Genomic DNA, 27,708 nt, shown 5'->3' with positions numbered 1-27,708 from the left:
GGCGGGGGGGAGGAGAGCGCGGCTTGAGCCCTCCCGGCTCCCGTCACCGCGCTCCCTCTCTCTCCCCGCCCCGGCCCGCCCTCCGCGGCGCGGCGCGGCTGGCGGGCGAGCGGAGGGCACCGGCGGAGCGGGTCGGCGTCTGCCGGGGACAAGCGGCGATGTGAGTGGCCGGGGACGGGAGGGAGCGGGCAGCGCCGGCCGCGCTCCGCCCGCGGGACCCCCCCCCCCCCCCCCCCGTTTTAGGGACCGGGCAACGCGGGGTGGGGGCGGCGGGGCCGGGCCCAACCTCGGCCCCGGTGCCCGCGGGCCTTGGGGAGGCCGCGCTGCGGGCAACCACCCTCACCGAATTATTTCCCTCTTGCTGCGGTCCCTCTGCTCCCCGTCCGCCCTTTCCCCGGTTGTTTGTTTCTGCTGCGCTTCGGAGTCCTTATCTCTTCCCGCAGGCGGGCCGGGCAGCGTCGCCTCCCACCCGCGGGGGGGCTTTCCGCGGGGAAGGGCGTCTGTCCCTGCGGCCTCCTCTGGCGCCTGCGGTTCGGGGGAAAGCGTGGGGGAGAGAGCCTCTGCCGCCTTGCTTTTGCTGGCCACCGCTGCCTCTTTTTAAAGTGTTTAACTAGAAAAATCATGTTAATGTCTGACCGTATTTGGGGAGGGTGGTAAAAATACAAGCTTTGGCCTTTAGTAAGTGAGAACGTCATATGAATGCCATTTGCTCGTTTATGTTACTTTTCAAGATATCCTAACTTATCTGCTCAATCAAACAAGAAAAAAAAAAAATTAACCTGATCAAAAATTTCTTTAGAAATCTTCCTGTGGAGAAGTATTTGATGGTTGGGTTGTGTGAGCCTGGCTTGCAGACTGATGCTACATACAGCAGTGTTCTTAATTTTAGTTACTGCTAAAATTATACCTGAACAGTTTCCTGACCCAATTTATGTTGCTGGGTTTTTTCTCCCTTCTAATTCTTATCATGTTCTTCCTGACACAGCCCATATCCTTCTTCTGCATCTACAGCAGCAGACTTCTGCTCTCGGTAGATATCCCTGACTTAAGATATTTAACTTTTGAAGGCTGACTCAGGCAGTTCATTTGAGGTTCCCTATATAAGGAAGAAACACGCACCTATGGAGTTCAATTTGCTTCTCAGATGCCTGTTTAGAATGGAAGGAGTGTGGCATTTTGGAGATGAGTCTCCATCTATTGACATGGAGGACTTAGACAACTCAGTATCTCCATTTTTAGACAACTGAATTTCAGGGAGATGAGGTCCGTTGGGCTCTGTACATGCAGAAGGCGGTCTGCCATGATAGCCTTGTGCATTCCTGTATATTGTTAAAAATATTTGTAGCGTTACCTTTCAAGTTATATAATTTAGAATTTCGAAAAGAGATCTGTCAAAGCAGATCCATGTAACTGATCTTCAGCACCCGTACAGGCCAGACAGAGCAGCATCTGCAGACTCTGCTCAGCTTGTCCTGCAGGATGTTATGATTTTTATGTTGTTCAGAGGGGGATAATATAGTAATAAAAAGAAGCAGCCACTTGGGTTGTAAATTAAAATTTACAGAAGAATTGCCAAAAATAATATCAGCTTGAAGGCCAGAAGGGCAAAACCCTTCAGAGAACTGCTCTGTTTCGTGTGGATGAATCTCCCATCCAGTACCACTCTGTGGGAGCCCCCATATAGATGTATATGCTGTGATATACTAGAAGGCCGACAAGCTAAAGTTAGGTAGAACAGGCCCACATACTCAGTGCATCAGGGATGCTGTTTTCTTGAGTTCTTATGTTTAAATATCAATTTTTTTAAAAAATAAAAATTAAGGTTATGTATTTAACAAGAGTTTTTAGGGTAGGACTAGTGCACTGTAAATTATTTGGGAATGTGGGTCGTTAGGGCCATGGAATTGGGACCTACTTCACCATACAAGAAAACCTTTTTGGCCTTCTCTGCCAATTTTAATGTTTCATTCTTAAGCCTTACCAATACTGGGATATTTGACTTAGAATTAGCTGGTCTGGAATGGCTTCCCATCTGGAAGAGGGTCTGTTGTGAAATATATGTGATACTTTTCTTTCATTCTTTTTATTTTCTGTTACAGAACTTTAGAAGTTACATAAAGTACTTCTTTAGAAGAACACAGTATTCACAAGTAGAATTTCTTACTATTTTTGAATACTGTGTCCTGTTGAGTGGCTGTTACAGAGCAGCCACAATAGCTACTCTGAATTAATTTCCTTCTGCAGTCAAGAACTTTAATCTGTATATTACTTACTTCACACCTGTATTCAAGAAGATGATGCACACACGAGCTGTTCAGTGCTCAAACCTGCAGAAAGCTGTAAGATACCAACTTGGTGTAAAGTCTTCAGAGGTTGTAGATATTAAAACCAAAGAAGACTGCTGAGCATGTGAATGATGTTTACCTGCTAAAGGCTTTGGACATATATATCCCTGATACAAACCCCGCTGCATCCCTGCCAAATTAAGTCTGATGTTTTAGAACAGAGCTATTCAAAGCAAATGCTTCTAGATTTTGTTTGCACGGCCAAATTTTTTTTTTTTTTCATGTTCAGAACCAACAGAAACAAGTTGTTTCTTCCCCCCCTGCCCCTTTTAATTTCAGCCAGTATGCGGTAGGAACAAAAACCTCCAGCCCAGTCTCAAAGTAAAGTTTGGCGAAGCTGTCTCAGTAGAAGATAGCTTCTTTATGAGGGTTTCTTAAGCTTCCCTATATGAGGAAAGCTGATTCCACCACCTGTTAAAACATTAATAACACTGTAAGTTGTGAGGAGAAGCAGCTCGCAGGTTGGGGCCCAGTTCCCAGTACTGCAGGAGTTACTCTGTGGATTACTTTCTGAAGGTTGTCGACAGAACCCTTTGTGTTCTCCCAGACACATAGCTCACGTGCTGGCATGCGTAACCTGGTCGTTGCAGCATAAGCTGCATGATTGTCACGGCTCAAGAAATGAATTGTGGAAAGTGAAAATACCTGAGTTTTGCAGTTTTCTCTCAGAGTTTCAGCGTTTTCGTATCTTCTGAAATGGTGAATGTGGCAGGTACTGTTAATGCAGAGTTGCTACTTGTTATTCCCCATCTTCTCACTCCCTCGGAAGTTTTAAATGAATTTCAGAAATCTGAAAATGGTTTTAAAATTGATGCTGTTTGCACTCTACAGCTGTTTGCAGCAAAGAGCTTGTCATTTCATTAAGGTTTCAAGAAAACAGTTTGTCGTTCACTCCCTTTTTCTGCCTTTACCCTTTAGCCCTCTGAACTGTTGCACATTCTCCCCCTGAGTGGTTTGACCAGTAAAAGTTGAAGGAATATCAGTGTTCTTTAGGATACACACGTTTCTTGCAAGTTAGTATTGGATTTCCAACTCTGGCTGAAAGTTTGCAGAGGTTTGTCTAGAAGTTGCCCAGTACCCATCTGTATAGGTGCTGCTCTGTTCCCTGTGTGCCCAGTAGCAGCTTGCTAAGCTTACTTGCTCAGCCAGCTCTGGAAAATCGGGCTCTGAGCAGACTTTGTCAGAACCCTTCCCAGGAGGTAGAACTTTGCAGTAAAACTTGCACAGTTTTTGAGGTCCGTGTCACCAGGCTCCTGTTTGGGAGCCCCACCTGGGTAAATGTGTACAGTGCTGAACCTCAACCCTGCAGACCTGGATAAGCCAGACTTGGTGCACTCTGGACTGGCTCTTTGTTTTAGTGAAAGAAAAAAAGATAGTTGTGGTGGTGATGGTCAGCTCTCTGGTCCTTAGCAGGTAGGCCCAGCTGTAAAGCTGAAAACAAGAATCAACTTTGACTTTACTGATGTAAATACAGGCAGAAGGTAAGGAGTCTTAAAAGCTGTAACGTTTTGACTGCAATGGCTTTTTAAAATAACTATGTTTCCCTTGATTTGTACACAATTATTCAAGTATAAAAGACCTCTGTACCACCTTAACAGCGTCTACTCTCAAGGCTATATTTGGCAGATTAATAAAATAATCACATACTTAACATTGTCATCGATCTGGATTAACTCTCAGGTTTGTGAGCGGAGCCTGTGAAGCGCTTGTAAGCATCTCACTGAAATGGTGCCTCACTTCAGTTGCTGCTCCTTTCCAAACACTCCTCTGATTTGCTCTCATTGCAGCAGCATTGGTGCTTTGCAGGCTCCACTGTTGCTACAATGACAGGTGTTATTCAGTAGATGTTTCAGCTGAGCTTGCTCTTTTTTTGAGGGGTATGAATTCAAGTGGAAACTCTTTAAGAGAATTGCTCAGCACAAAACACTCCTCATGCTTATAAGTCACAGAACTGGGACCATAATTTACACAATTAACTTCATGAATCATGATATGCAGGATTTAAGATTCCCAGGATATCAACTCTTCTGCACAGAGTATCATTTACATTTATTTTATATGTAACAACAGAGAGCCAGCTCCAATCTTTATCAAAACTAGTATGAGATGAAGACAAAAGGCTTCTGTCATCAAGACCTGTATTTGTACTTAAGCCCCAGGTGTGCCCTCAGGTTCTCCAGCACGATTACTCTGTGGATTACTCTGTGTGTAGCTACAGTGGTTTGCGACAGATGTGATGTCCAGTAGTGTGTTTAAGAAAGAAATCGGTGGAAAATATAGCTGTGAAAGTGCAGCTCATCACACTCTCAGGTCTTGACTTTTGTTAGGTGCAGCTATAGAGTCTTAATTTTAGCACTTGCACCTGATTGTGTTGAAGAGAAAGAGCCAGCTCCGTTAGGTGAAACGTGGAAACAGGCAGATGTTATTGCACTTTCGAAACATGCAGGGAGGCTCTTTTACAATTTATGTGTTTTCTGTCAGAACTGCTCCATTGCCTTAGGAAGGTTAACCCAGCTTTTAGCTGGAAATTTATCCTAGATGATGTCAAAGGATTTAGAGACACTTTAGGAGCTATAGCTCAAATAGAAAAAAAAAAAAAAAAAAAAAAGGCCTAGACGTATTTCTGGAGCTCTGAATTTCTCCTTCCCACTCAGCTGGTTTTCCAGCCAGTGTTCAGTTTTCCAGGCTTTGGCCCTAGTACTTTTTGATACATAAATCTCAAAAGCCTTTTAATTAAATGTGTGACTAAGTAATCAGCTAGTTTTAAAGTACACCCTTTAGGGATGAGCAGATTTCTGTTTAAACTGGGGGAAGTTCAGCTGCTTCTTCCTAGCTTTCCAGAAAACTGCTTGAAGAGCTGCGTGTTGCTAACACAATATTGCTTATAGGTTGTTATATTTTTGCAGAGCATATACTTCATATTTACACTTTTAAATAATGGTAGTTTCTTAGAAATTATATTTTTACCTTAAGCACTGGTAGGAGAGCATATTTTGATACCTGCTTAAACTTTAAGAGTTGATCAGGTCTGTTTTTAAAGATCTGCTCGCACATATCATAAGGTTTGAAGGTGCTATTGTTGTGCATGGAAGTAATTTTGGTTTTATTGATTAAAAATGTCAGGAAGTGTTTTCCTTGATCTCTGTACGTTGATCTTCAGACAGAAGGCACAGATTCGTTTTTTGGATTGGTATTTTTTAATGTTCTCAGTGTAATCTTGGATTGCTTTTGTTTTCACCCCTCATTCTGCTTCGTTTTAATTTAAAAACATAGAGGTCTATTGCTGGAATGTGTTCTGTTGAACCAAAGCATTGCATCTCTTGCTGCAAGCCAACAAGAAATTGAATTATTTCTGCACAAGCCTCATCTGGCATTAGAAAGCAGTTTTTGATGAAGAAACAGCCATCAGAGGGGTTGTTTGTTTTATTGTTAAATACTTTTATGTACTAACTTTTGAGCTTTGAAGAGTTTTCCACAAGTTTCCTCACACATATGCAACTTATCTAAATTGCATGGTTCAGAAAAACTCACATTTTTACCCTGAAACATCAAACAATTTACTGCTGTGTCTGTGACCCCACAGGTCAGAATCTGTTCTAGGATTCCCCACAGTAGCTCACATTGTCCAGAACTGCACCTTTGTGTTGCTAAGTTCACTGTGTACAGTAATCCAAAGTAGACTTTGACATTAAATCTAAAGTTTTACACTTAAAACATTTCTTGTATGCATTTTTATGAAAACCAGTTCAGGTTGCATGTTTCTGACAGTTCTGTGTTTAATTAGGGTATCCAGAACTGCTTGTTTATCTCTGGCTTGCTTTATCTTGTATTTCTGGTTCTCCATCACCTCCATTTTTAAAATTCTGCAGTCTTCACGGGTCAGATGGGCACTATCTCAATACTGAACTGTGCTTTATGGGACACAGTAGTCAATATAGCTACTCTTCCTTGTTCCCCATATTCCTGGTTTTTTAAAAGAAAAAAAGAGAAAAAAAAAAAAAAGAAAGAAAAACTCTTAGCACTAAATTACCTCAAGAAGAGTAAATTTAGTTTCTGAAGCTATATATATATATATATATATATAACTGTGGGTTTGATTATTGTTTCAGATTATACTTTTTTTTTTTCTCTCCCCAGGGCCGATTACTGGAAATCTCAGCCAAAAAAATTCTGCGATTACTGCAAGTGCTGGATAGCAGACAACAGACCTGTACGATGGTCTACCATACTATGTCAATGATTTTGAAATACTAGGAATTTGAATTACAGGCTTTTAACATCACTTTTGATACTAATCAATTGATGCATGAAATTTGTTTTTTAAAAATGCCTTCGTAATACTTGTGATATTTAAAATCCATTACATGAGAGCCAGATACCTGCATACAAGACAGTGTGTGCTGTTCTACTTGGTAGTACAGATAAGAACTGAAATATCTGACCCTGCTTTTTCTTCAGTTCTGTAACTTAACATTTGATCTGTCTTGAAACTTTGTCTGCACCTGTTCCTAGCCTTCATATGCAAGTAGAAAGCAAAACCTGGCATACGTACTGTTTGTATATGGTAGGCCTGGTAGAGCCAGCACTTTAAGCATTTGAAGCAGTTTTGTTCATTTCACACAGCCCACAGAAACATTAGTAGGTTACAGAAAAGTGTTTCTGACTTGCAGATGCCTTTTGCAGACTACTAGACCCATTGGTTTCTTACTTGGAAAGAAGTTCTGCATTCCTGACTCGATACCAGGGGTACTCCTGGAGCTGAGCTTCATCTGGCTTACAGTTAGATACCTGCAGTTTGGGATGACAAGTGTGAGCTTATTGGTTTAGGCTTCGTCTTGTAGCCAGTGAAGAGAAACACATGTTAACGGGGGAGATTTGGGTAATTTACAAAGTCAGTCTTTAAATAAGATGTATCATTCCCTGGGTGCACATCCTCTGCACATCAGCTCATGCAAAGAAGTTCTAGGGTTACTAGGTCAGGCTTAGGCACCTAACATTGGAACACCTAAATGAGCTCAGATGTTTTTTGTGAGAACTACATGAGGACTTTGTTGTACCTGTAGAGCTTCCGAACTTCCAGTTCTGGCTTCAGTCTTTCTGGCAGCTTTTGGCTTGCAGACTGTTCTGTTGTCCTTAATTACCCAACACTCCCACCTGGCCTTTTCCCCTCTCTCTCAGATTTGGGGACCTGCAGACTAGTTGAAGTTCATGGGATATTTGTGAAGCATAGCATAATCAAATTAAGAGCCATAGCTAATATTTGGAACTCTTAAATAATCCATATGGTTTTTAAAAGTTTGCACAAAAATAGAGAGAGTAAAAAAAAAAACAGGGGATGATACTTAGAATAATAGCATGAAGAGGGAGCCCAGATTCCCTGTTACTTGTCACTGTGTGCTGAACAATATTATTTGAAAAATTTTAAATCTTACAAATACAGACTATGAAATTTTATTATACTATTTTGGAGCACTACTGAGTTTTCATAATTTCTATGTTGAGTGTTTCTCAGTGTTCCTGAATTCCTATAGGCATTATATAGCTGTAATGTTTGCTATAAGTGTTTTTAGAACAGGTTACATGTAAGCTTTTTCAACTAAGTTTAGTTTAAGTAACTAAAATTAACTAAATAAAAATTGTATGATACATCTTATTTTTCTTGTTTTTTCTCGCTTTTAAGAGCATTGAGTTTCATGAGAGAGGAAAGAATCATAAAGAAAATGTGGCAAAAAGAATTAGTGAGGTAACTCAACTATCTTACTTGCACAAATACTTATTTTTAATCTCTCATCAGACTTGTCTAATTCCCTTGGGGTTTTTGTTTTGTTTTAGATTAAGAAGAAAAGCTTGGAAAAAGCAAAAGAAGAAGAAAACATGTCAAAAGAATTTGCAGCAATGGAGGAGGCTGCAATGAAAGCATATCAAGAGGATTTGAAAAGGCTTGGCATTAAGCCAGGTAGTTCATATAGCTGCCAAAGGATTAAAGATGGAATTGAAAGGATATCAATTAGGAATGTATTTTTCTTAAATTAGGTTTTAGGGGCATGAGAGGAGGCTTCCAGGACTGTTTGCTCGTTTAAAAACAAACAAACAAACAAACAAAAAAAAAAAAAAAAAAACAACAAAAAAAAAACCACCAAAAACAAACAAAAAACACCAAAACAAGCCCAAAACCCTAACAAGGAATCTACAAATTGCTGGTAGTTGCGATACAGACTGGTTTTTGCTACAATGTCCTTTGGTCTGTGGAACAATCTGATTTGGAGTAGAAAAATTAAACAATGTTATAACAAAAAATGGGCTGTAGTTGTTGCTTTGAATCAGCAGTGTAGCATCTCTTAGTTAATTTTGTTTCACTTTTGCCTGTTGGAGACAAAAGTTCCTACTGAGTAGGAGTGGTTGGGTTCCCACTGGTGTCCAACAGTGGCAGTGAGAATCTCCTACTCAGCTTGCAGTTCAGCAAGTGACTTTGTTCTCCCCAGGGAAAGATATAGTATGCTTTAAAAAAAGTTTGTAGTTTCAAGCTCCTATAGAGGATATCTTTTTTATAACTTTTAGTTTCTTTTTTGTTTTTGTTTAGTTAGAGCTTATTGGTCCTTACGGTTTTTCCTCTTAATGTTACTCATGTTGTGATATTTGGACTTTCTTGTAACACTGTAGTATTGCGACGATGTGAGATTGTCTGATCATCTTCTAAGTTAACCTGCTATGAGGAGTGTAAGACTAATGAGTGAAAATACTCATAAGAACAAAATTTCCTATTTGCTGTTGCTCAAGAGTGACCAATATTTAAGCTCAGATTATTACTCTTTTTTTTAAAGGCAGTATTATTTTCTTTAAGATGATGTAGGTCCCAGTTCAACACAGAATAAAACACAGAGTAACACAGTGGAAACTAAAGGGAAGAAAGAGAAGAAAGAGAAGAAAGAAAAGAAGGAAAAGAAAGAAAAGAAAAAAAAGACAGCTCAGGACACCTCAGTGCCACCAAAAACTGAAACAAAGGAGTGGGTCCAAGGATTTTCTCCCGAAGGCTATACGTATTACTACAACACAAGAACAGGAGGTAAAAACTAGTGAGGAGCAAATGTAGATACAGTTATTGGATTTAAATGAGAACAGACTACCTGCATTTCTTTACTCTTCTGCTGTCTCGGTAGTAAGCTGATTATTAAAATGTGAACAATTAGATGGGGTTTTGATACTTAACATTCAAGACATAGGCATCTATAACTTCAGACTGGTTTTGCTATTTGTTAATAATGGGAGAATGCAGTAATTCCACAGTTTCTGGAGGTGTTTAGCCTCTTAGAGGTTAAATATACAAAAAGTAGCTGTGTTCTTCCTAAAGGAGCTTTCTTATCAGGAATGTGAAAGAAATTGATTGTGCCCAAGTAAATAAGAGCAGTTACGGATTGCTGTCTGATTGTTTGTTTCCACATTTACAGGATTTGTCTAACTGACTGACTTCTGTTGAGGAGCTATGTGTTATAATCTACTTTAGAGCGTAAAAGCAACCCTCTTTTATGGATAATGAGAGTATTACAAACTGTTTCTTATAAATTTAAGAATTGACATTAGTATTTACCATAGTCTTTCCTCATACAAGATAGCTTCCAAAAGGTAAAAATCTTGTGTGTTTAGTTCCTTCTGGCCTGTGCTACCGTTTAAAAAAAAAAACACCCTTTTTGTACCAAAATTCCAGTATCTGTGTATCAGCCATAGTAATAGAGTCTGGAAGGTGGTTAGTCCCAGTAAAGCCAACTGTAATTATGATACTTTGGTTTATTGTTCATACCATAGTTTGATCAAGGATGATTTATATTCCAGTGAGCTGTATCTATATTACTTATTTGTACATGTGCAAACATCAGTGTCATACCCTTTAGATCTGTTTTTTTTTTCTAAATATTATTAAACATAAACAGGATTGAATGATGGGTGAAATATGTTTTTGCTTTTTAAGAATCACAGTGGGAGAAACCTAAAGGATTCAAAGGCAACTCTCAAAACTCACAAACGGTAATCGAATACTGTTATTCATCCTTTTCTTTGTCCTTGTAAACTCTTATCAGAAATAAGCTCAGCAATTTGCAAGTCCTCTGATTGCAGAAGTTAAACTGTTTGCTCTTAGTAAACGTAGGAAAACATGATTTGAATATATAGCATGTTTTATGATATACTTGATGAAAACTGAAATTTTACTCTACAAATCTTTTTTGGATAATTTGTTTATGAAGGGAAGAGAAATGATAATGGTGGTTGTGTTTTCACAGACTGTGCTTTTTTGATCCTTCAGCCCATAAAATTGAAAGCTTTGGGGAAATTCTGAATAAATTCTGTTCCACCTTTTGTGAGTGAAATGTAATTTAGAAGATTAAATCTTACACATTTTAAATAGTGAAGACTCCTTTATCTTAGGAAACATTGAGCTTGCATTGTCAGATGGTTTAAAAAAAAAGTGCCTATTTTTTGTGTTTGCTTTAGGATATAGTTATGTGATAATTTGTCTTTTTCCTGGGTTTCTTATGGTCATGAAACCTATGTGCAGGCAACCTTTTGGCATATTACTTTATTTTCCTTATTTAAGGCACAGGAAAACTTGCAGAATACTTGAGAGACAGAAAGATTTCTTCTTAATATTAATGGGCAATAATAAAAGTCAGTTTTGTTTGCTGATGTTGGATTTTATGTTAGAGGTCAAAAAAGCCTGGCCTTTTCAGACTGCTTGACACTCTGTAGCTCTGTATTGTCGCATCTCAGGAAGTAGCCTATTCTTGGTACTGGTTCACTTACAGTCAGAGGAGAAAATGGTTATAATTGTGTATATTTTTAGGCAATTGAATCAATTCACAAAGTGTACATGAAGTCTCGTCTGTATTCCATCTCTTGCTAAGTCTGTGTTTTACCTCAGGCATGCAGGCTTGTGACTGCACATTTCATGTTAGAGCTGCCAATCACATGCTACTCTGGCTTTCTGATTCCTTTGTCCTGTGGTTTTGCACAACTTGTTAACCAGCACTTCAGCTTTATCTTTTCAGTCAAGGCATAGCTTTACAATATTTATAAGGCAGTCTTACTGGCTTACAGCCTTCCACTGAAGGAGGTGGTCCTGTGACTAATCTTGTATGGTCCTTGGTGCATATTTGCCCTGACAGTCAGCTAGTTCAGGGAGTGAAGACATCGGTGTTTAGGTTAGTGGTTTGCAGGCTTATCTCCTTGCCATCGGCTCTCTGGGTGATGGGAGAAATGCCGGTGAAGGGAGAGCAGATGGAGGAGAGAAGGCGCTCCCTTCTTGGCACCGATTTGAAGTTAGCTCATCCTAGCTATATCATAAACACACACCTTCAGCCTTGGATAGCTCTCTAATGCCACATGGTGGTATTTTGCCATTCCTCCTTCGCCCTGCTCAGTGACTTTGTCATATCTTGAGTTATTTTTGCTATTGCTAAAAACAAGCATTTGATTGCTCCCTTATTTAGTCTGAGCTAAAGATATTGGGAACATTTCAGATCTCTAACAAGGACTCACTGCCCAGAAATTAAAGGGCATGCTTGCAGTATGTAGTGCAAGTGAGATTCACGGGCCCTCCTTGTTCTGCAGCACATTAGCTTGCTGCTCAGACGTCATAAGAGGTGGAAAGGACAGAGTAATGAAAAGACGCGTTGATGAAGACTACCTATAACTTCAGTTAGATTGACATCAGGCTCGTTAGCATTTATGTAGTTGGATACTCAGTGTGCCTAGTGAACCTGCTAGTGATACCTGCTGAAAACCTCTAAGAACCAGGTCTAAAATACTCAGGATTTAGCTAACAAAAAGGATAGGTTGTACTTAAGTCCATTTTTTTGTCCTCTTTCTACCTACATAAAATAAATTTTCCTTTTGCTTCTTTCGTTGAAACTGTTACACTGAAACTTTTGAGAGGAAAACCTTGAGGAAACTTGCTCACTGTAGGCTTTCTTGCCTTTGCCTGCTCTGAACCTACTGGTACAATTTTTCCTGTTTACAGAGTGGGTATGAGAACTTCAAGTTCTGATTTTGTTGTGTGGGTTTTTTTTTTTTTTAAACAAACAAACAAAGTTTTAATAGAGTATTAAGCAAGTGTATGGAGGGAGGCATGTGCAAAAGCCTATCTGTGTTTGTATGTGTCTGTGTACACACACACCCAGACATTTATTAATGCAAAAATAGTGTATGGTGAAGCTGCATAGATGTTCTCTGCCTAATAGAGGGGAGTGGGCAGTATTAGTACTTAAGCAGCAGTGCAGTAGTTGTATGTGTGAGTGTTGATGAAGAACAGGTTGTTAAGGAAGATGTTAAGTTATGTGTAATGACTGATTATCTAGCTGTGGTTGATTCTGCAAAACATCTTTAATTACACATAGGTGCTTTACTAAAGAAGTAAATTCATTGGCATGCATTTCTGCAAAATTCGATTCTTCAGTTATTTCTGGTGAAGATCTATTTTGGGATACGTTTTAGAAGGGGGTTTTTTGTTTGTTTATGTTTAATATGTGATAGTATTTATTAGTAATGGTTTTCTGTAGCTCTGAGTCTTCCAGAGAAATTTTTTATCAATCTCTACTAAAGACAATGGCACAAACAGGAAATTTCAACCTCAGGGGTGAATACTTTGGAAAATAAACTACATGTAAAATAATGGCCTGTATAATAATTTGAACTGTATGGCAACATACTGTCTCATACTAATTATTCACTGTTTGAAAAAAATTGTGTATGTGCATTTGCAGTGTTTTAAGCTGAGCAATTGAATCTCATTTGAGTCAAAGGGAATACTTTCTAACAATTTTAGGGGTTCGAGCTTTAAAACAGTAAAATTACCATGAACAAAAAATACTCAAGGGTTGAATAGTCTTATAAGTGATGCTTTGGCTGATCGTTAAAACTTTTTAAATTATCTCCTGTATCTTTTTCTTAGACAGCAGAGTGGGTAGAAGGTGTCACTGAAGATGGTCATACCTATTACTATAACACACAAACAGGAGGTAAGGAGAGCTTGTTTTCCAGTTAAGCTCTGTTTCAGAAGAGAGTGATTTCAGAGAAGCATTTTGCTTTGCAAATAACTGCATTTTAAGCCATTACTAAGTTGTGTATTTTTTAAGCTGATACCTTTGTTGAAATATACTTGGCAATTAAGTCAGTGCTGGCTTTATAGCTGTATTGTCAGTGTGTACACATTTGTGCTTCTTAGGTTTTTTTAGACACTCATCTTGCAACTCTAAACTGTGGGTTCTTCTTCTCTACATACATATTGAAATTATAGTTTGGAAACCAGAAAGGGGCAGGATTTTGTTTTGACAGGTATGTAGGACTGAAGATGAATTCTCCAAAACTTTTACTGATTGGTAAGAGAGTCCAGGATTTTACCTCCTAATCCTTTTCCCTGTTTTTTTTCCCTACATGGGGAACTTTATGGTAACTCCCTCAGAACAGGCATCTGTTTTCTAAATCTGTTTGAAACATTTTAAGGTCAATGATGCCTCTCCAGAGAGCAAGTGATTTTATGCCGGCTATGAATTTTCCTTCTGCTGTTGGGTACGAAGTGGCTTTCCTAACGATGCCAAGAACAGAAAAAAAAACCCAAACTTTTCAGTTTTTCAGCATGCCACTCCCCTGCCCAAATGTTTGATTTTTTTGTTTAGAAAGGGAAACGAGATGCTTGTTATTTTTAAACATTGCCTTCTAAGTTGAGATACGTTTTATGCCTTTGGTTGTGTTATTTTTTAATATTCTTCATGGACACATGGGACTCGTGAAGAATGTCTTTGTAATCATGGTACGTAGTGAAATTTTGGCTTGTGAAATTTTAAAACGATCCCTTAATTTTATATAGCTCTAAGTGTCTTGAAAATGCTTGAAAATTACTTGTCAGCTCTGTTAATGCTCATCCCATCATCCGAAGACAAGACAGATTTTTAACTGAGGGAAACAGTCACAGTGTCTCATCTCAGGCACGTAACTTAGCAGACCAGTATCTCGAGGCCGAGCGCTACAAGCCACGCTTTGGAAGGCTGCACCTTAGTCCACTGGGTGTACGGGGCACCTAGGAAAGTGAACTTTCTCAGTTACTAGTCTAAAGCTAGATGACAGCAGTACCCTTAAGAGCCCATTCCGTTCATGCAAAGTCACTCATTGCCAGTTTTACACCTTTACTTCAGGATACATCTAGGCACATACCTGTTAAGTGTTGTTTTCAGTTAGAGATTTCTTTGGAAATAGACAAAATAATTGGGAAAATGGTACTTTTGTTATATTTGAAAGCTTATATAAAATTATAGGCTGAAAGTTGGTGTACTTTTGCCTTATTGTGACTCAAACCAGTTTTAAGACCACGGAGTCAACATTTATTTAAATATTTCCTCTCAGTATATTTGCTGGAATACTACCTTTTCATTGAAAATGTGGTCATATCCTGTACATACTTTCATGTCTTTTCAGACTGATGTTTGTATTTCCTTGTTTGCCTGACAGCTCTTTAATTAGAGATCTAATGTCCAAGATGAGTAACACAGGGAAGGGGTTTATCTGCTCAGAGGGCTGAGACTTGCAGTGATTGTTCTTTACCCTGTTTTTGTAATCAGTGGATAATTCAGATCAAATAGGCACCTGTAGAGGGCAATTTGTCTGTCCTGTGTAAGGATGAGAGAGACGGCAGTTCACCATGCACGATGTTTTTCTTAAGCACTAATTAAAACAAGCTTTATCAACAGTGAACTCAGCTGTCATGACTGTATCTCTGCTGGGAAGTGAAATGTTATCTTTCTGATTACGTTTATTAAAACAAACATTGAACAAAGGCAAAAGCCTTGTGCTAAATTACATGCTATATTTTTGCAATAAGGCAGCACTGCTTCTGAAAGGTAATATTGTCAAAGTAATAATGGAATTAGTAACGTAAATAATGTAGTTGTTCAAATATTTTGGACAGTATCCACATGGGAGAAACCGGATGGTTTTGTTTCATCTTCAAATGAGAAGAGGCAACGTGACAAGCATTCGGAAGAGCTTGCAGAAACAGATTCCAAAGCGTCTGAATCAGACTCAGAAGACAGTGAAAACGAAGCCCAGAGTTCAAAAAGAAGTTTCAAGGTGAATTTTCTCTTCATATCTATTTTACATGCAGAATTAATTTTCTAGCATAATATGATTTACCTGTTGTGATAGGCTGTACTTACTGTATTGAGCTTAAACTGTATGACCAAAAGTAGAAGTTTGCACTTGTTTGAATAGGCAAATGAATCGTTATTCAGTTATTTGCCCCATTAGTGGCACTGTTCCAGAATAGAAAGCATGATCCTTCCTTCAGCCCACCAGAAGTAGCTTGAAATCTGCAAGAAATGTGATTGTTCCCTGAGAAAGGTAATTTCCCTGAAATGGTTTGGATTTCAGTGTGACGATGACTTCAAACCTTCACTGGTAAACACGATTGCCAAGAGACCTTCAGGGAATGCTTCTGACTGAAAATTGCATTATTTTAGTTTCTTTATTAATTTGAGAAAAAAATTGGCAGCACACAGCACAAAATCTGTATCAATTATATATTTTTGTCTTCAGATTTAAAACTTAAGGTAAAGTGTGTGATTATGGCTCCATTTGGGTCAGATGATTTTTTTGAAATGGATAGTTCAGAACAGGCAGACAGTTTAAATATAAAATGTATTCGTAGACAGGTATTAATTCTAATATATATATTTTTGTATCACTGTGCATCATTATAAACTACTATGAGGTACTAGTTGTGAAGTGTATGTATCTGCATACACAGAAAGTTGTATATCAATTTTTGCCCCCTTTTTTTATTTTCTTAAGATAGGCTAAGCTTTGTTTTTAAGTAAGTTTGTATTGGCTACTCCTTGCTAATTTCAGCCTTGATAGATGGGATTTTCCAAGTTTTTGTAAGATTTAAGGTTTTTTTTCAATTCTATGTGATGACAAATGTAAAGATTTTATTACAATATGAGTTTATTGTTTCAAGTTACTTTTGGTTGAAAAGTATGAATAGTAGATAATAGTAAATAAAAGACGTAAAATAAAGGTACATTGTGTTTTTATTTAGGCATTTTTGCTTAAGGTGGGTTTTTTCCTCTTTAGAGGAAAGGAGATAATGGTGAAGAATCAGAGGAAGGGAAAAAATCTCCCAGAGCTAAAAAGTTAAGTCCTTACGGGAAATGGCGAGAAGTTAAGTCAGAAGGAACTGTTGCTAAAGAGGGGAGTACATCATCTTCCCAGGAAACCTCTAGTGATGCACCTAACAAGACCAACCCTTATGGAAAATGGAAAGCAATTACAGAAAGAGAAGAAAAAGAAGAAGAAGAAGAAGAAGAGGAAGAGGAAACATGGTGAGGGTCTTTTTACCATAGTTATTTTCATAATACTTGTTTCCAGAATACTTGTTCCCAAGAGCTGAGGCTTTTGCTTCTGAATTCTGGCAGAATTAGCACGTCAGTGATTGGAAACATAGCCCAAATACTATTCTTTCCACAGTGATTATTTTAAGTAATAGCTCTCCATGGTGGTTAGTAGTGGTGTTTTGGTTTTAGTGTAGAAGCTCACCGTGAGTACAAAGTAAATTGAAGTGATTTAAAGGATCTTTGTCATTCATCATTTTTCTCAGAGGCTGAGTAGCAACTATTTAAATTGAAATGTAGTTACTCTAAGCTTATGTTCCTTAACATCATCCCCTTCAAAAATCTGGTTCAGCTGCCTCAGGAGCTCTTGTGACTGTTTTTTTCAACTGTGTCCAGCCTTGGAACAACGTAGGCAGCTTTCTTGGGGCCTCCAGCTTCCAGGCTAAATTCTGTTTCTTTCAATGAGTGATTTTGAGCTAACTACCTGAAGTTCAAGATCTATCTTTACCTTCTAGGACCACCAGCAACCTTAACTTGATCGTACTGGGTTAGCATTGCTTTGAGTTCCTTCCCTGTGGGATTAATAGTTGCTGACATAATGAGTATGCATTTTTAGACTCCGAGCAATTTCTAGCTGAGCCTGATATGCTTGGCTCAGTTACCTCCACAAGCAGTGAATTACTTCTCATTTTGTGATGTTGTACTAACTCTAACTGTTCACTTGAAGGACACAGCCAAAAAGACACTTGAAAATTTTTGGCTTACTTTCACCCAGTATTGCAGTAAGAGATTTCTGGTTCAACTGTTTTTCTTGTTTCCTAATTTCCCGCATTTTAAAACAAAGTTTATCAAAACCAAACCAAAATCCACTACAACCTTTGGTGCTGTCACTGTGGAGTGACATTGTAAGAGTCCTGGAGGCTCTTACAATGTGAGACACTTTCTGTAACGATTTAACTGAGGAAGTGAAAGGCAAAACACATGTAATCTAGTTACGCCAATTTTAAATCTGGAAGCTGCCTCTCTCTCCCATGTCCAACCAATGTATTGCAGATGTTTTCATGACGTGCATCTGATGAGGAGGTTTGGTTTGGTTTGTTTTACTGCATAATGCCTGAGATGGCTCTTGATTTTTTTGTGAAGCATGCTGTCTTTTATGGCCAGATTCTTATTGCGGGGCCCTCTAGGAGTCTGGAGAAATCAGATTTCAGAGAATGAAAAGTCTCTTCCCTCATACTCACCCCATTTTCCAGCATTTTATTTCTAAGTTATTCAGCAGATAAGAGTTTTGACACTGAACTAAATTAAGCACCAATATAGTTCCATGGAGATTATAATGTTCACATAACACCTCCTGTGTGGGACCAGCTAACCTCTTCTTGACTCCAGAGCTGATAAATTCGTTCAGGTTTTTGGAAAGCACTGTCCAATAGAAAGTGCTTTCAGCAACTGAACCTTATGTATCAGTCTACATTAACACACAGGCTTGAGATATGCACACACGTAAAAGAGAAAAATACAGTTGTTCATTATTTACTTTAAATTAAGACTAGGCACAGTGCCAGCTGCTTTCAGGAGGTTTACATTTTTGAGATACTGCAACAGTCACATTTTATTGACTTGCAGTTATTCTTGTGGCTCTTCTTTGGGTGCTTGAGCTGAACCATGTCTTCCTTGAAGCATAGGACCTGAAACTAGGTGTAGCACACAAGCTGATGTCAAACTAACACTCAGTAGTACTGAAAGATTTCTTGTGTGGATTGGCCAGGAATACAACGCGTATCTCTGCAGCACTGTTATGCTGGTGTGATTCCTGACAGACTTGTGAAGTAGATAATTTTCTGCGAGCTGTTCAGCTGTTCTCCACTGTACATTTGTGCCGTGGGTTATACTTGTAGAACACAATGTTTTGGTGTTGACCCCTTAAAACCAATTGGTCATTTTTAGATGACGTCTTTGATTTGTTCAGATCAGTATTAGCAGTGATCCTGTTCTCCAGATCTGCTTCTCCCAGTTTGGGGTCACTGGCCGATTTGGTAAGCCTGTCCTCTGTTGTCATGCAGACCACCAAGGAGGGACACTTGTGGAAAACTACTCCATAGCATTTTGACAGTGAACCACTGCTAATTACTCACTGACTGCTGTCTTTCAACATTCTTAAATTTACACACATGCAGCCCTGTTGTCTTTTGCAGGACTATTTGCACGATGACAACTTGGACCATGCTATAAGCTCTGTACAGAATGAGGTCTTAGTTTTTAACTTTTTATGGCAGCCCACACAGAAGAAACAAGGAATATTTTATTTCCTGATCCCTGCCATGATGATGATCTTGGCTAGAAGACTGCATCTAGCTCAAAGCTGCTTTGACAGTCAAATACAGATGTTACTATCTGCTGTCCACCGTGTTGTTTTCTCCATGTAGATTAACCCTTCTATGTTTTCCTCTCTTCTCCCAGTGAAAAAGTGGACCTGGAGCTTCCTAGTACAGAGAGTGACAATCTACCACCTCCAGTGCTAGAGGTTCCAGAAGATGCAACAATGATATTTAAAGAGAAGACAGTCACCTCCCTTGGAGACCTGACAGAAGGGGTGCCAACATTTAAAAAGAGGAAATTTGAAAATGGAAAATCTAGAAACTTAAGACAAAGACTAAGTGATCAGTAATACTCAAGAAATTATTTTAGATTCTGTTGAAGCTAGAGTGAATCAAAAGTTTAATATTTTAAACAGGCTTTTATAAAGAAAATGTTGGATAGAAATTAAGGATTTATAGGTATTAAAGCATATGTGAGTTGTAATATTTTTTTATTTTATTTTGATGTGATTGATTTTGGAATGGAAGTTTGTGTTATATTACTTACGCAATATTGTAAATACATTTATTTTTGATTCTAACCATGCCATCTAAGTTCAATTTGCTCTGTGTATGCTGTTTTAAATACATTGCGTAAGGTTTTTTACTCCTTTTCTAAGTATGGGAGATTGTAGTAATCCTTAATGTGGCAAAAAGGATGCAGATCTCTTATTTTGCAGAGGAATTGGATCAATGGCACGTACTAGAGAGTAAAATCATCTTCCAGGATTGTTTATGTGGAGTAGTTTCCCAACTAATGAGTAAAAATATTGTGCTTACTAACCTTTGGCTGATCACTTGCAAAAGAGTAGGTAGTGAGACTGCCAACATTTCAAACGGATCATTTGGAAGCTGTTTTTAGAGGAGTTAGTCACATCAGTGCCACTCATTGCAAATGACATTCTGAAAAATTATTTGTGTACGTGCATGATAAATGTATTAAACCTCTGCAGGAGATTTAAATCTGATGAATCTTAGCTTTTAATGACAGGACCAGAGCCAGTAGGTATTTCCGTGGTGTCTTTCTGTTGTATTTTGCTTTATTGTTGTCTTTACTTGATTTTTGCCTTCTTTTTACACATCAAGTTTTCTTATTTTGGTCTTGGGGGCTTTTTTTTGTCTCTTTCCCTGTAAAAAAAAAAAAAAAACCAATTCCCTGATATTTTCATGAAAAATATTCCAAAGACCTGGAGCCCTGCTAGAGCACACGGCACCCTTTTTGAGGTTGATGGGTTTTGTCTGGTGATAGGAGGAGTGTGTTGAACAGTTGTCGTGTTCACTAAGCTGAGAGGGGCTAAGCGTGCCGGAGCTTCACCGTTCTCACTACCATGGGAGAGGGGACCGAAAGACGGGTACGTAGAGCTGATGGCTCTACTGCCCAAGATGGCTTTGACGTTTTCTTAAGGACTGTAGATTTGATTTCTTCACTTGGTGGAATTGGTCTGCACCTAGCCCCCTAAGATTCGTTGGCTATGCAAGAATACAGCTGCACTCACTGCTTCCCTGGGTATCGAACAGTGGAGCATAGAGGGTCAAATCGATAATGCCTTAAAAAACATGCCTCTGTTCCTAAAGCTCGAGGTGTTTGGCTCAGGAGAGTCTCAGTCAAAAACAGAGGGTGCAGTTAAGACACTTGTCAGAGTCTGGCTACAGCAAAATGGAGTTGGTAACTGCTGAGCTCGACCTTCACGGAGAAAACAACTGTTCATCTGTCAGATCAGTGCAGAAAGGAGTGCAGGACAGGGAATCTGGTTTCTCCTGTATCACAAAGGAAGATGAAGTCCTTTTTTTCTATTCTGTGACGTTTTCTCTGTGTGTGGAAGGGAATTCGGTATTGTATTTAATCCCGTGTGTTCCTTCGGCTTCATCAGGGTTGTTGTGTTTCTTCTGATGTTTGCTTTGAGAAATGTGAACATTTCCTGTCATATCTGGCCCTGGATTGTCATTTAGGGATGAAGGATGCGTGCTGGACGCTCTCACAGTCATAGATGGAGGAATGTACAACATGTCGTCCACATGAAAGACCTCGCAGGCAAGGCTAGAACAGAAATGTCCTTTCTGCTAAGGAGAAGTTGACGGGTTTCTTAAATAACAGGTTTTTCAGGTTTTATTCTTATTCTTATTTGAACACTACTCCAGCAGCTAGGAGCCTGTTCTAATTTGAAGCCTCTGTGTGTTTGTGACCAGTTTACGCTCATTTCCTCCCAATTTACACAAGTGTTGCCCTTCAGCTAAGGGCTTTTCTTCCTCTTGAACCCGGTGCATCTTTTCAGAATAGTCCTTGTGTGACAGGGCCTTCCCTGCTCCACCCACCGGCATTTCTCTTCACCCGTTCTAGCCTGAGTTTGCCTAAGCTCTATGTTCAAGGAAGATTAAGGCCACGCGTAATGTCACTAATACTTCCTTAGTGCACTGGAAGTCACTTATGTCCTAAAAAAAATACGTCCCTAAGCCACATTTGCCTTTCGCAGGACTGCATGGTGCTGTCTGCCCTGAGTGCTCCTGCTCCTGTGCCATGGCCCACTGCTGGCTTAACAGCTCATCTGGCTTTCTTTTCAAGCTCAATTTTTTTTTTCTTACATATTTGTTTCGTACTGCTGTGCTCATCTTGCTTCTGTTTCTCCAAGACTAAAGTATATAAATTTCTTTACGATCTCTGTAAAATTAGTTTATTGTTTATTAGTACAGCTTTATACAGTAGTATAATTATTTGGAGGCTCCACTTCTGATATCCTCAGAGGAGGACATTCCTCATCTAGTGAGGTTCCCAAAATGTTAGCATCTTCCCTTAAAAATGTTTTGTCACATTGAAGCGGTCAGAGGCAGTGATTTAAGATACGTGTAACTAAATTGCTCAAGCAGATGTTTAAAAACTTCTGAAAATAAAAGTGTTCAAAACTTGTTCCCTTGAGGAGCTGCTGTTATTTGTAATATGAACCAGAGGTCTTTGTCAAGTGCTTTGTTAAATAGACAAAACATTAGAAAAAAGGATTAAATGTTTTCTTTGCTCACGCTAGTAAAGTCAGTTTAAATACCATATGCTTGCTTTTGCTGATGTGACTTCTAAAGCCTTCATTTCACAAAGAAATACAGTGTTTTGCTCCCCACTACCTCTGAAAGTCAGCTTGAGGGGAGACCAGTTTATTCTTTGTCCTTAAGTGTAAATTGTAATAAGGGCTAGTGGAATCCAATTTCATATATCCAAAGCCACTGTTTAATTTTGCACCATGCTGTCATTCAATTTTCTTATTGTGTATCTAAACCAAATATTTTATCTTCTATACAAAAATACTGTCTTGTGTGAGATTTAAGGCAGACGCAGCTTTTCCAGGACATCTGCTCTGCACAGATCTCTCTCCCTTCTGTGCTCTCTCTCTGCAAAATCTCCCAGCCTTTGGAATTTGCCGTAGGAATCCCCTAGTTATTACCACAGTTACACTCCTCATCTGCTAATCCTTCTTTGGGCTGCACTGGCTTTTGACAAAGGAATGTTCTTTTGCTGTTTCAGTAGAGCAGTGTTTTCAGAAGAAGAGTGTTTTGTTTTCCGACCAATCCATTTTCTAGCACGCAGCATGTTTTTATCTGCTTGCTTGCTTTTATTTCAAGCTCCTTGAGGGAGGAATACGTCCTTGGTTTTATAAACTGTTGTAGACATTATTAGCAATATGAGAAGGCGAGTCGGAGATAAAGGAGGAGTCATTGCAATTTCTGATGATGATTTCTTCTGTGTGGTTTTGAGTGAGTCAGTTCATTGCTCTGTATTTTTCTTTCCTTGTCTCATCTTTCACCTGCCTTATCTGTTTAGAAGGAGCTTTGCCGTGCAGGACGCTTATCTTTGGTGTGTGTGTGTTTTTACAGTAGGGCCTGCCTGAAGTTGATGATGCTTTCAGAAGCAAACATATTGCGCATACGAGAAAAAGAAAATTCTTTCCTTGAGCATTTGTTATGTTGGGAACTGTGCAGAGTCCTGCTCAATTAGACCCAGGTTATAGAATAATCCTTGTTCCTATTTAGGCTGAATCAAATTTTAACCCTTCACCTGGGAATTTGTAGATTGAAATCCAGACTTTTGTAATATGGTAATGTTTGCTTTTTGACCCTCTTAGACAAGGTCTGTGCTGCAGCATCATCCAGGTCCAGTATCCAGATCTAGAAGGTGGGACAGCTGGTCATGACAGGAATCTGAGTTAAATTCACCAACCTCTGCATGCATGAACACATTTCTCCTCTCTCTGCCCCGGAAAAAAATGTTGTTTCAGTGCGAATTTTGGCGTCTCAGAAAAGGAGTAAAAAACTATTTCACGATGCTTGATTTCCTTTATTTGCTTTTTGAGTTGTGCTTCCCCTTTTTAGTACTTTTGTTACTAGTGCTGTCTTCCTCAATCTGTCTTCTTCCAGTATTCCTATATATGCAAATCTACCTATCACCGCTGTGCCGTGTTTCCAGCGCCCACCTTCACCTTATCCCCTGCTCTGCTGAGATCTTCGGAAAGCTTTGTGGGTTTTTTATGTAGGCCACCGTGTCTCCAGCTCCCGGCTTACGCCGAGCGCTTCTGCTGCCTGTTTGCATCACGCCCCGAAGAAGTACAACCTTATCTGTTTTCAGACAACAGGCAAGCTATTTCAAGACCGACTACATGTGCTCTTTCGATTTCCTTCATAATTCATTTTCCTGAGACATATTTCATTCCATTCCACCTACGGGGTTTGCAGCCCTTAAATCCTTCCGCTTGCTGGCACAAAAGCTGTCTGTATACCTTCTGCTATGGCAACCCTTTGGGTTTGCCTTGTCAGCCACATCTCTTCGGTCTCTTGTATCTACCTCTGAAGTCCTTGTACCTTCTACCTGCTAAATTATTTAACTTAGAAATCATGTTAACCATTTGTGTGATTAACAAATTTAGCTTTCTGACATGTTTTGGGATGTAGCTTGAATAAAAGTTTCTGTGCGAAGCAAGAAGTGTTGCAAACAATAATCAGAAAAATGCTGTATTTTCCCAAGAGGATTCCCAGAGAGTGTCAGCAAATGCAGGTTTGATTTTATGTATAGAAGTAGAAATAGCCTGTGTTAAGAACAAGACAACAGTGTTATACAGACCATGGGCTGAAGACAGTGGGTTTTAATGGCTTGCTTAGCAGAAGATACAGTGAAGAACAGTGGGGTGATTGAAAAGCACTTGGTTTAGTTTGTAAGTATTTGTCTGCAAAGTTATACAGCTGGTTTCTCTTTACCAGCTCCTCAGTTGCAATTAGAAAACATTGCAAGCTCTTAAAGTGGAATTTATATGCAAATACCGAATAAAGCTTTCATTTGAACAATCTGTATTACTGTTGTTCATCCATTCAAGGGTTTTAGAACAACCTGAGAGATTTATGGGTGTATATTCTGTTAAAAAAGGGGCTTGAGACATACCAAAACAGGTACGTCTCATTCTTTGAGCCCAGAGGGCAACTGAGCACTGTGCAGCAGTTCACACACACACACACACACACACACCCCCCAGACCACTGTGAAGGACAAAATGAACCCAGAGGCTCAGGAATAAGGTCAGGCAGGGATGACTCACCCATTACTCTGTAGGGGAAAAAAACAGCATCAATTTAATTAAAACACAACACTTAACAGACAAGGTGGGACAGCGAGAAGCATTACCACATCTTAACACCACTTCCCCCCACCCCTCCCCTCTTCCCCGGAGCTCAGCTCTGCTCCCAGTCTCCCTCCCTCCTCCCCCAGCGGGGCAGGGGGCAGGGGATGGGGGTTACAATCAGCTCCTGCTCCTTCTGGGGAGGTGGGGGGGACGCTGCACAGCCCTCCCCTCTCACTGCAGACAGTCCTCCACCAACCTTCTCCACGGTGATTCCTCCCCACGGGCCGCAGCCGTTCCCGAGCTGCTCCAGCATGGGTCACCCCCGTGTGTTGCCGCCCTCCCAGCGCCGAACTACAACAGCGGGGGCCGCTTCTTCCCTCAGAGTCCCGGCCTCCTTGAAGTGCAGCTCCTGTCCTGGCGTGGGCTCCTCCAAAGGCTTCAGGTCGACCTCTGCTCTACCACGGACCTCCATGGGGGGCAGGGTGGGCGGCCCTGCCATCTCCCCACGGGACACAGGGGTCTCTGCTCCGGCACACCACCCCCACGCCCTTCTCCTTCCTTCCACTGATCCCGGTATTCACACGGGTGTTCTCGTAACTCCTACTCACAAATCCTCCAACCCCCTCCCAGGTTCCCCTTCTTAAATACGTTATCCCAGAGGTGCAGCTGCCCTGGCTAATGGGCTCGGCCTTGGGGCACAGCTGGGTGCGACGTGGAGCCGGGGGAGCTTCGAGAAGCTTCTCACAGGGGCCACCGCTGTAGCCCCCTCCCCTGCTACCCAGAAACCCCACCACAGAAACCCAGCACGCTATGTAAATGTGGAAATGATTCTTGAAAGAAATACTTTTACTTTGTGGTCACCAACGTAGTGTCTGGGTGCCTTCAAGTAGCACGTTAAGCAGTTACTGGAAATTGGTTTATTCTGTGCATCAGTTATGAGTAACAAATGACCTGGGTTAAAATTGTTAATTTTAAAATTCTTAACAGAGGTCTGGTAAGGTTTGTTGTAGTTACTATTATCATTCAGAATATAGCCGAATATATAAACTTCCTGATGATAACAGATTGTGATTCAGTAGTCTTCGTATTTGCTCGTCTTAAGAATGATGAGCAATGCCCTGAGAGCTAAAGATGCACACTTTTAAAAGGTGAGGAATGCATGTAAATGATTTCATAACATTTCTTTTACTGAAAAAAAATATTCCAGTCAATGTGATTTTTTGGCAATTTTTTTACAGAGAGTGAAAAAAAAATACTCAGCTGTATTAAACAGCTAGAAAAAAATAAGGTGTGATACAGACAAAGAGTTCTGCCGGACTATGAAATATCTTTTGTTGCTAACAGCATTTGGTTATTTCTTCCTTTTAGCTAAAGGAGAACAAGCAGCTTGCCACTTCACGTGAATAAATTGATTTGTAGTTCCAGGATTTCTGAGGCACTCCCGTGTACGTTCTGTCGATGATTAAATGAAAGCAATCAAGGTAAGGTACCAGGGCAGAGGGCAAGCATCCATCCTTCCGCTGGCATGAAAAGGGCCGCCTGAAGGTGCAGCCGTTGTCTGGCTTCCTTCCTTGCTGGGCGAGGCGAGCGCTCGGCAGGGCGGTGAGAAGGGATCTGGGAACTGGGTCTGGTGTCGCTCCACAGGCGCTGGCCAGAGGTGAAGCGGGTGCCTCGCACCAGCCGCCACGCCGCACCGCCTGCCCTTTCCTTTTCCTCCCCGTGCTTTGTTATCCCCTTTTCCTGCTGGTGATTTCACCGCTGAAAGTCACGGCTGCTCGTAGGAACCGAAAAGCTTGAGTTCGGAGTATCCCATCCTGAAAATCCCCCCTGGTGGCACCGTTATACTCCACATCCCTCCCCCCAGGGGCAAGTACCAGCCCACAGCCAAACCCCACCACAATCTCTCAGCGCTTACGTCCCGGAGAAAGAGACTGGGATGGAAGAATTTAGAATAAAAGATGGCTTCAAATAATATTTTGCACGTTGGGCAGAAACACAGCTTCAGGTGGTGCTTTCTCAGAGAGGAGAAGCGAATATGTCTGGTTTTGGTAAAGCTGAGTGTTGCGGGCAACGACCTCCTGGAGAAGTGGGCCTGCCCTGTATAAATTCTCTGTCGTAACAGCACGGCCTTATTCTCCCGTCATATACAGGTAGGAGCGGTCCGGGTGAGCTTAGTGAGACAAAGATCCTCCTCCAGAGGCTGGGAGAAGGGATTTAGCTGCTAAATTTCAATGCCTACATTGGGGGCATCTAAAATTTAGTAGGGGGAAGCTGGTTCCTGCTTCCCCGTTCTCACCACTCTGCACAAGACTAACAACAAAGAAGGGCTACGGAAAATGAGTTAACGTGCAAATATCCCTAAGGTCCTGCAGCCAAAACGCGACCATCTTTCCTCCAGTAAAATAAACGAGGCTCATTTTTCAAAAGTGCTTCACTAGTTTTTCATGGTAAAGAACTTCCCAGACATGAAGTAACCCTAGAAGTAGAATCCAATTGTTTAAAACGTGTACTTCATAAGAAGCTTCTAAGATTGTTCAAGATATATAATTAATAAAATAAATTGGTTTGCATCACAAAAGTGAGCACGGTAATTGGATAAGCGCGTTAACTGGATACTCTCCCACTGCAGCTGATCATATTAGTTACTGGCAGTCTGTCGGCACCGCGGAAAGACAAGCTGGGCTGCGCATCTTCCCGGAGGTTTCCTTTATTGAACTGCTTACCGCAAGAAGTCAAAGTCCAAGTGTGCAAATGACTCTTAAATTCCATGGTAATAAGTTTCCTGATTGACTTACAGAGCTATGAATTGAAACAAAACCGAAAACAACCGAAAAACAAAAGCTTTTGTACTTGAAGTGTTGGAAGCAAGTCAAAAATTGTCAAAGCTTGCTGATAAGATCGTGCAAACACACAAAAGAATTGAAAAATAATTCCAGAACTGAGAAACTGAGTATAGCTTTCCTGCTTTACTTCCTGGTATCTACCCTGTCTTTCTTAACATAGCTGAATAAATTTAAAACCGTTGCTTGTTATATATACAGTAGTG

General features: G+C 40.2%; 1 protein-coding gene across 4 annotated transcripts; it reads left to right on the top strand.

Annotated features, from left to right (window-relative positions):
* The first annotated feature begins 72 nt into the window (after window positions 1–72).
* On the top strand, window positions 73–24,390 carry WBP4 (WW domain binding protein 4). Of its 4 annotated transcripts, none has more exons than XM_032993913.2 (10): window positions 73–160; window positions 6,483–6,555; window positions 8,026–8,088; window positions 8,178–8,301; window positions 9,187–9,408; window positions 10,309–10,364; window positions 13,285–13,351; window positions 15,295–15,455; window positions 16,596–16,705; window positions 19,175–24,390. In XM_032993913.2, coding segments are annotated over exons 1-10 (1,086 nt in total). In that variant the 5' UTR covers window positions 73–158; the 3' UTR covers window positions 19,383–24,390. The 4 variants fall into 4 exon arrangements, with proteins under 4 accessions (XP_032849804.2, XP_032849803.2, XP_042661878.1 ...); XM_032993912.2 differs by having other exon boundaries at window positions 74–160; window positions 16,458–16,705; XM_042805944.1 differs by lacking the exon at window positions 6,483–6,555 and having other exon boundaries at window positions 79–160; window positions 16,458–16,705.
* Window positions 24,391–27,708: the final 3,318 nt, after the last annotated feature.

Source organism: Tyto alba, unplaced genomic scaffold, assembly GCF_018691265.1.
Source record: "Tyto alba isolate M040663 unplaced genomic scaffold, T.alba_DEE_v4.0 Super-Scaffold_45, whole genome shotgun sequence".
In the NCBI taxonomy this organism is placed as follows: domain Eukaryota; kingdom Metazoa; phylum Chordata; class Aves; order Strigiformes; family Tytonidae; genus Tyto; species Tyto alba.
Note: the sequence above shows the minus strand (reverse complement) of the source record. Positions and strands in the feature narration are given on the sequence as shown.